We start from the raw sequence: 9472 nt of genomic DNA on the forward strand, positions 1-9472 counted from the left end.
TAATTTTTTACTTCCAAATATTCTAAATAAATATATTTTAAAAACTTTACATAAAATTTTTGAAAATAAATATTACCCAAGCATTAAAAAATTAAACGTATATAGAGAAAATGTTTCTCATGTGTACAAAATCAGTACAAAAAATAAAATGTGTATGAAAAATATGTATGATCATGTAACTAAAAAATGTTAATCAAGCATTTAAAAAATATTAAACAAGTATTTAAAAATATTATTTAAGTACTTAAAAAATATTAAAATAAATATTTAAAAATGTTAATCAAGCACTTGAAAAATACTCCCTCCGTTCCCAAATACTTGTCTTTCTAGGCATTTCAAATGAACTCAATATACGAATGTATGTAGACATATTTTAAAGTGTAGATTCACTCATTTTGCGCCGTATGTAGTCACTTGTTGAAATCTCTAGAAAGACAAGTATTTAGAAACGGAGGGAGTATTAAGCATGCATTAGAAAACCGAACGAACACATCAATGAACAGACCAACAACCGAACAAAACTCGGTCCTATACATACGCGAGGAAGGTAATCAAAAAAGAGTAACAAGCTATTGTGCCCGATAGCCCGTCGATACATGCACGCGCTTGAGGTAAACTTCCTCGCTATAAGCTAGACATAACATTCGCGCACATCCTCAAAATTTTGGGAGAACCGGCCGAAAAAACTGGGCCGAAACAAGTGCTCTGTTAAGGGCCTGGCGTGTGTTTTCCCAGCCCAAATTGCCTAATCCCCTCCGATTCACGGGGCTAAAGAAATTCGAGTCCACGGAGCCGACACAAAAGCCTATCGCGAGGCGACGGAGCGGCGGCGCAAGAAATCGAGCGGAGCCGCGGTGCCGCCGGCGACGCCTCCGACCACGACGGTCGCCTCTCTCCGGTAAGCTCTCCATCTCCTCTTTCTCCTCCTCTTCCTCTGACGATGGATCTCTGAACCTCTTCGCCCCCTTCCTCCGCCCCGACGCCGGCGGTTCTCTCCATCTCTCACCTCCTCATCCTCCTACGGCAGAGGCCTCGCCGCCGCGCGCGCACTTCACTTCGCTGCCGCCATCGAATCGAACCACAGCTTTCCGGCACTCCGGCCGCGCCCTGTTCTCCTTCTTGATCTCTTCCTCCGCTCCTCCGGCGAACTTCTGTGCAGGAGCAGCTACCACTGCTTCTGCCGTCATCACCTGCGTGGCTTCGTCAACCTCGTCGTTAGAACCCTGGAACCTCTCCATCGTCACACCCTATCCGTCGTTCTGTGCTGGCACCTCATCTTGTCGCGAGTCCTGACCTACCCACAATCCGACTCTAAGCTGCCGCCGTCCCCTCCCTTGGCGTCACCGCCGGGGCCTCCCCCTTGCCCTCCACATCGGCCTCCCACGCGCGTCCCCGTTCTACCTCGTCGCGTCCTTGCTCTCCCAACCCCGTCCGTAATTTTTGCCGTTGATTCCGAGGTATGACCACTTTGTCACCAGTGACTTAAAAATCACTGACCTTCAGATAATTTTAGCTGTGAGATGTACAGCATGCACATCATCTTGATCCGGCCCTGACTGCCACCATACTAGTATGAGATTTAGTCATGCGTCCACCACTTGGTTTATCCATGTTATTAAGAGTTGGAATAATCGGCACATTTTGATTACATATTCACTGTTATCCTCCACCTGTTCTCACGTAACCCCTCATAGCCCAATGAGATGTGGTTTTGTCCATTAGTTGCGACTGCTCTTGGCTAGGCTAATCGGGAATTCTTCATAGTTGCAGATTTTGTCCAAGATCCTGCTTTGCACACGATGCTGCCTTGTCAAGGAGTAGCTACTGCGACTGCAAATTCTCAGCTATTTGGATTCCCTGCTGCAAACCGCTACGGATATCCTGCAAGATCACCGGTTTTTTCTAAACAAGCGTTTCTCAAGTTGCGGGCATCGGCACTTCGTTGTGACAAGAAAATCCCCCCTCTGAGAGGTATTCATTTTCTTGCTTATGGATATTTTACTCGGGCAAAACACTGTGACTGTACTCTTAGTTCCTGGGCTCTTGTGAAGGAGCTTTTATTTCTACATCATAAACCAGTGTTACATAATCTTATATACTCCCTCCGTCCCAAAATAAGTGTCTCAAGCTTAGTACAACTTTGAGACGGAGGGAGTATTTGGCAGCTGAATAAATGTCTGGATACGGTTGGATGTAATCATATTGTGTTTAAATGCTTAATGATACCATTCACTTGGTGGGCTGAGATTTCCTAGGCTTTCATGAGTAACGTAGGCTTTTAATATTGCACAATATCATTGGAGAGCATTTCCTTTCATGATTTTTTTGAAAGCTCTTGAACACTTGTTTCTCAAATGATAAAATGGAAGTACAAAGTTAGATTAAGAAAGCTTGAGTTAATTTCAAGTTGTTATGGTTTTACTGGTAGAATAAGGACTGTAAAGTTTTAGCTCACTGATAGATGCTATCAATAGAGTATGTCAGGGATATTCTATATCTTGTTATATTATTCCCAAAGATCCAATGTGCTTGATGGCCCCTGTGTTACTGTTTCTCTAAATATGAGGAAGGACGAAGATTTGGGAGCACTAATCTGTTAATGCAAAACATTACTACAGTTGTTCTTGTACATATTCACAATGTGGTAGGATTGGCATTACACGCTATTGTTCGTGATGCATGAAAAAAATATTAGACAATTATGGTGCAGAAAATTCTACATAATGCATGCATTGACAATATCTGGCCTGCAGATCATGTCATGTCTATTGTCTTTATAATATGAAGTTACAAGCAAAATATTTCATATTGACACGTAATGGTATCTTGAAATTTAACTTGCATTACAAGTATACAGATGTAAAGTTATCATGAATATAACTTCCACATTATTTTTTATTTGCTCTTTCCTGAACAGTGAATTATATGTGTTAACGTTACTTATTAATGTTTTGGGAAACTGAATTATATTTATCCATAGTTGTTATTATGCCAACCTTGCCTTACAAGATATTTCTTACTTTCAGCTTGTTTTGATTTTTCCGCTCGTGCTGTATCTTCATCTCTCGCAAAGTATGATTCTGTAATGGGCAACAATCCCTTCAAGCCATTGCCATCAATCCGCAGCTCGCACCCAAGATCTCAAGTTAGTTGTCAGGCATCTTTAGCATCATTCAGCTACCCTGAACTATCTTCTAAACCCAAATGGTGGTGGAGGACCCTGGCATGTGTACCTTACCTTCTGCCACTGCACAACATGTGGTCGCACGCGGATGCTGTGTACCAGCTTCATCCATACTTGCAACAGTTTGGGCTGTTTTATGCCTTCATTGATACAATGGCACTAGTCCCTGGATGGCTTTTCCTGATGATCTTCATGACTGTCTACTTCTTTGTGGTGAGACGGAAGTGGTCGCCGCACTTTTTGCGCTATCACATCATATTGGCCATTCTTCTTGACACGGGCTCTCAGGCTCTGGCGACCATGTGCAACTGGAATCCAAGCATTGTCTTTCAGGGTAAACCAATGGCGTATTTCTGGATGACACTGGCCTTCATTCAGATCTTCACAGTTGTCGAGTGTATGAGGTGTGCCCTTTCAGGAATGTATCCTAACGTTCCATTCATATCCCACACAGCGTTCATCCATTCTGATCTGAACCTGTTCAGGTAATTGGCTAGTGCAAATGTGCATCTGAAAATGTAAGAGGGGTTAAGGAACTGTGTGTGAGATAGAGAACTAGCTGAGGCAAAAATGGTTTGGAAGTGTATTTCGGGACATAAGAAGGGGATGCAAGTATATGCAATCATCACGGGTAATTGTACTAGCTTCTCAGGACTCTGCAGTGTTATACTGCATCATTTCATGAAGTTCCAGGGGACACCTGACTTCAAATTTTTTGTGTGGCTTGGTTTGTAAACGACAAGCAATTCGAAATGATGTTTAATTTGACCAGTATGCTTATGTTGGAGCTCCCAAGTCTATTCTTCCTCTTATTGTGTTTCCTTTGAGCTGTTGAACCATTTAACTCTGGCAATCTTAGAATTTCAAGAATGACATGTTAAGCCGTTCACCATGGCATAATTGCTTCTGAACACCTTCTGTAATTGACCACCATGCCATAATTACTGGAGGGAAGTGTAATCAGTAGAGGTGAAGGTGTACTTGCAGGTTGCTTATTTTGCCGCCGCTTAAATGCAGGCTAGAATCTGCCGCAGCTAATACTCCCTCCGTTCCTCAATCTAGTGCGCATAGATTTCAGCGCAGGTACCAATGTGTGTGCTGGCGTTTATTTTTGGACCAGAAAGCCCTCGCTCCTCCATGGTTTGTCCCTCCTAGCAGTACTAGTACACTGGTATGTGTGTCCGACGCGAGCGTCTACGGCCAGCAAAAAACCGGCCAGGGAAGCGGGATGCTGACCAAGGACACGGCGACGCTGGCCATGGACGCTGGACGCGGTGGGCGTGGATGGCTCTTCTGGCTCCTTTAAGCCGCTGCCGCTGCCGCACAAGAAGCCAACGCCGGCGTGCTGCCACCATCTGCAAGAACGGCGGCGTTCTCGGAGTGGCGACAACACCTTCCTTGCCGCTGGTCCAATCCCGCCGCCGCCAGTCGATTCCCGCTGCCGCCAGGATGCGGTGCGCAGCTGCGCATGCTCCCGCTGCTGGTGAACCTGCTCTGCGCCGCCGTCCATGGACACGGGGACACGAAGACGACACCGGCCAGGGATGCGGGCCCAGGACGTGCCGCCGCCGGCCATGGACGGAAAGACGTCAGTCGTTGCGGATGCGGGGACACCGGCTGTGGACGCGGAGGCGCACTCCCATCCTCGAGCAGCGGCGTCGCTGCCGGCCATGTACGCGCTCGACGCGGATACGCCGTTCTTGCACGTGGTGGCCGCGAAGACATCGGCTATGGCAGACGCGGAGATACCGGCCGCGGGCGCGGAGTCGCACTCTCCCATCCTCGAACAACAGCATCGGCGGCGCCTCTGGGCTCTGGTTCTTGTGAGCCGCAGCCACCGCGACCCCGGCGTGCTGCCCCTCTATGCATGTCCAAGAAACTCGCCCAGCGCCCCAGCCTCGTCGACGGCTCCATGATGAGCTCCGCGCGCTCGCCGAGCTCCTGCGGCTGGTGGCCCTGCTTTGCGCCGCCGACCCTGTGTGGGCTCGCCCGAGCTGGAGCTGGCCCTCCGCGTTCATACTACAGGAGGTCGAGGTGGGGGGAAAGCTGCGAGAAGAGATAAGGGAGAGAAACAATGCGGTGGAGCCTGCGCTGCTCGGTGGGAGGGTGTTTTCGTCCAAAACCGCTCGCAGCTAGAAGTACGCACTACATTGCGGAATTTCAGTGAAAAACTTATGCGCACTACAATTAGGAACGGAGGGAGTACAAGTTTTTGCAGGACACAAGCCCAGATATGTTGTACTCCCTCCGTTCCTAAATATTTGTCTTTCTAGAGATTTCAACAAGTGACTACATACGGAGCAAAATGAGTGAATCTACGCTTTAAAATATGTCATATACATCCGTACGTGGTAGTCCATTTGAAATCTTTAAAAAGACAAATATTTAGGAAAGGAGGGAGTAGTTGTTTTGAAGTTGAAACCGAGATGAGTTGGTGTATTAATCTGGACCATACATCACATTAGAGTTGAATAAATTCAGATATCCCATGGTTGACGCCTCACGTTTTCTCGTATGTTCAGATGTTCAGAATCCTCACGATATTATAAAGAAAATAAGTTAGCTAGCCAAACAAGATTTTCATATCCACCACACATGAAGTCTAAGTCACCTCTCTATGTAGTGTACTGTAATAACTATATTTGGATAGCTTATACTATTGTGAAGATCTACAGAGTTACAAAATCAAAATGTTGTATACTATCTTACCACTATATTTGGCTGTGACATTTGCCAGAAAAGTAAAGTCAATTTCATTTCGCTCAGGTACTCTCCTTTAGCTGTGGCTACAAAACGGAAACGTCGAAAAAGTGTATGAATGAAGAGAATAAATCGGATTGCCGCAACTTGATGCTCAATAGCGCTGTTAGCCCTGCTATTAGTTCAACAACCCTGTATTTCTAATCTCAGTCCTCAGACCTTCAGATCAAGCTCAGACTGCGATGACAGTATGCCGTGCTTCTGTGTTTTCTCGCTGATTGGTATGTAAACCTGCCGCTCTTTGCCTCCTGGTTTGGACGACGCAATCCCGTACCAAATCATGCCGATAATAGCTATGGTCATGCCGAGTGCGACATGGAAATTAAGGCCCTCTTTTCCGAAGAGGAAAAAACCCAGGGTCAGCACAAGAATAGTCTTCATGTGGCCTAGAACTTGAAACGAGACAGCTGTGAATCGTCCGATGCATATGAACTGGCTTAGATTGGTACCAACAGCAATTATGCATGACAATACAATGAAGAACTGAAAAAAGAGTGAAAAAGGAAACATTAGTCCCCAGTTTACTCTGGTAAAAGTATTTTAGGTCACACAACTATCAACCAAGAGAACGGTTACAAACCAAACCATGTTCCCATGCTCATATCCTAGAATTTCAAATAACTGGGGTACTTTATATATATCACAAGAAGCATATATATGAAACGTTACTCTGCCATTGACGGTAGAACTTCACTAGCTATTCTAAATCAGGCATACTTGACCTATATGCTTCTATATTATTTGAAGCAGCTCCTGTATTGTAATGTGCCATATTTTAGCATTTCAAACGGCATCACATGTTAGCTTATGAAATACTATTTAGAGGGTTGATCTGTACAATCTGTTTCTGTAAGATCTGTTTGCTTCACAATAATCAAGAGGAAACAAATATACACAAAGATGACTACTGAGAGTGACATTTTCTGTACTGAACACTAGATTATACCTGGGATAATATAAAACTGAAAATCATACAGATTGCAGTTACCCTCATATCAAACATCACTTCTCAGCAGTAATATATTCATAGTGACAGACATGTTATCCTGATCCCCCGATGATCATTAAAAGCCTACAGATATAAATTATAATGCTACAAGAACTGGCGAGGACTAGATAAGTTTCTGATGCAACAAATTTATAAAGAAATAAGAAACAAACTGATTCAGAATAAAGCATCACGTACCGTAACTACCATGGTATAACCAAAAGTATCAACTCTTTTGTCAGTCAACCATAAATCCACAAAAGGACCAAATATTAACAACGACGCTGCCTGAGCAGGAGCAGTATGACCCAAGAGGTGGAATGAGCCAAGCGAGTACTTCCGTTGAAGATGATGAACATACTGCAGGAAAAAAAGAAGGGTAGATACATCACATATCCCATTAGGACAAGGCCTGCTAGGAATGTGCACAAACAAGGTACAGATTCAAGCACCCAGGATACTCACATGCTGTTGTAGTGCAGTGCTCCAGACTGCTATTATTGCAGCTATCAACCCTTGAGAGTTCACACTAACATCAGTTACAGTACACACAGCAACACCAACTAGGACAAGCATTATACTGAGCTTTGTATCTCTTGAGTAACGAACTTTGTCAAAGAGGATTTCTAGAAAACACAAAACTGGAATAATACATAACTTGGCAATCTGAAACAGCAGAAAGTGCAATTTAGTATATGCATTACATTCTAACATTGAATAGAATTTAGTTACTCTCTTCACCTGATAGAATCCAACAGAGTTCCACATCAAGCTAACATTCATCCCAACAATTGATAAGTTTGCAAAGAAGACAAATTTTACTAGTTCTTGCAATGGTAAGTACGATGGCTGAATATATCCCAACCATTTCATTACTGATGTCATCAAGATCGTGGTTAGGAAATGCAGCCCAGTTAACGTTGTAGCTGTACAAGCAAACCATGGCACACAACATTAGTAGAAGAAATCTGATACATTTGCTGCATAACCACAGTTAGTTATAGATCAGTGATAACACACGTGAAGTTGAACGTCTGAGCATTGTCTCACCAAAACTAAAACCATGTGTAGCCATTAAGGCTTTGTTGGCCATGATTATACCAACAGATGTCACAACATTGAACATCCATGCTCCAGCATCTAATGCTGCTTTTCTCTCTGCCTTGCTTCCTGGTGCCACACCCATACTTTCTTCTCATGTAGGGTGTAATCCAATTTTCTAAGTAGCGGAGAGTGCACCTTCAGTAGCAATTGCAATCAAGACATTAGTTTGATAACTACATGAGTATAAATAAAACTCAGCATCCCACAAAAATCTTAAGGTGCCAACTTTTGTTTTCGAAGATTTGTTAATATTAGTATAGAGCAGCTCCCTAATGTGGTGTATGTGAAATGCAGTTCAAGAATGGATGCATGAACTCCGATGTTAAGACCACAAGTGAGGCCTGGAAAAGATACAAATTGCACACCAAACAAATAAGGCACAGTACAAAGTAACTAGCACAGGCAATTTATCAGAGAGTCCATATCATATTGTAGCTGGATCTGCGCCTTTGTAGCTTTATAAATTTAAAGCCTTTGAACAGAGCTAAAATAAGTGAACTGCACAAGTGGTGTATAATGCGACAAAAGAAAACCAGGAGGTTAATCCACTACATGTAGCAACATATGGATTATTGCTCCCAACAGGCCAATTCAAGACGATAGATGACTCAATACAAAAATATACTTTTTCGGCAGCAGAGCTGATCAAATTCATGCAATTTGTCTAAAACCTACTGATTTCTAAAAACATGAAGTTGGTTATAAATGATTAAACTTCCTCACATAAATGGCATTTAAGTTTAACAGGTCGATGGTGCATTACGCAACGAACACAGGGAATCAGGACCTAACACAGGGCATGGGGGTTCAGTTGAACCCCCGATTTCTCTTGGAGGATGAACTGCAATTAGTACTCTAGTATGCAGGAAACACATCTGCAACGAATGCTGGATCGGGGTGCCCATTCCAGAAAGAAAGTTAGGGTTCGTCACCTACAAAAGAAATCAATCCATTTCCGGGTAGATTTCCGCTACACGCCTGTCCAGTGGAGGAGAGGTGGAGAACGGCGGCTTTGAGACCAGAATTCCTTCGAGGTGGCGCGCTACGGTGGAAGGAGGCCGGTGATTGGGGGAGAGGGTTCGACGACGGTGGCCTGGGTAGAGGATTCGACGACGGTAGGCCGGGGGAGAGGAAAAGGAAGGAAGGAAATGAATGCTAGAGGAGTGAGGGCCTGAGCCAAGTATTTTTCGCTTTTTAGGAATGTGGATGTAAAAGGACAAACTTGTAGGGCCATTTTTATAAGTTTATCACTATAGAGTTAGAGTATTTCCTTTTAGAAAAGGAGATTTTTTTATTAAACCGGATGAGTTTGATATGCAATGCCCAAGTTTACAATCTCCTCCGTGCCACAGATGTTAACCACACCGTTGTTTTAGGGCTAGTGTGTCCCATTGTCACCAACTAATGGTTAAGTACATTCTGATCACGTCTGGTAG

General features: G+C 44.0%; 2 protein-coding genes across 4 annotated transcripts; one reads left to right on the forward strand and one right to left on the reverse strand.

The window, feature by feature from the left end:
- The first annotated feature begins 749 nt into the window (after nt 1-749).
- Nucleotides 750-3979, forward strand: LOC119322399 (protein TIC 20-I, chloroplastic-like). 2 transcript variants are annotated; one of them, XM_037595898.1, is made up of 3 exons: nt 750-898; nt 1765-1971; nt 3027-3979. In XM_037595898.1, exons 2-3 carry the CDS (start codon nt 1800-1802, stop codon nt 3671-3673), a joined length of 819 nt encoding a protein of 272 aa, XP_037451795.1. In that variant the 5' UTR covers nt 750-898; nt 1765-1799; the 3' UTR covers nt 3674-3979. The 2 variants fall into 2 exon arrangements, with proteins under 2 accessions (XP_037451795.1, XP_037451794.1); XM_037595897.1 differs by having other exon boundaries at nt 1771-1971.
- Nucleotides 3980-5780: 1801 nt separating this feature from the next.
- Nucleotides 5781-9201, reverse strand: LOC119322398 (UDP-rhamnose/UDP-galactose transporter 6-like). 2 transcript variants are annotated; one of them, XM_037595895.1, is made up of 6 exons: nt 8973-9201; nt 7983-8171; nt 7674-7858; nt 7398-7598; nt 7131-7292; nt 5781-6427 (listed from the first exon to the last, which is right to left on the reverse strand). In XM_037595895.1, exons 2-6 carry the CDS (start codon nt 8116-8118, stop codon nt 6098-6100), a joined length of 1014 nt encoding a protein of 337 aa, XP_037451792.1. In that variant the 5' UTR covers nt 8119-8171; nt 8973-9201; the 3' UTR covers nt 5781-6097. The 2 variants fall into 2 exon arrangements, with proteins under 2 accessions (XP_037451792.1, XP_037451793.1); XM_037595896.1 differs by having other exon boundaries at nt 8969-9201.
- Between the last annotated feature and the right edge of the window lie 271 nt (nt 9202-9472).

The sequence above is a fragment of the Triticum dicoccoides genome, chromosome 6B (genome assembly GCF_002162155.2).
Source record: "Triticum dicoccoides isolate Atlit2015 ecotype Zavitan chromosome 6B, WEW_v2.0, whole genome shotgun sequence".
Lineage (NCBI taxonomy): Eukaryota > Viridiplantae > Streptophyta > Magnoliopsida > Poales > Poaceae > Triticum > Triticum dicoccoides.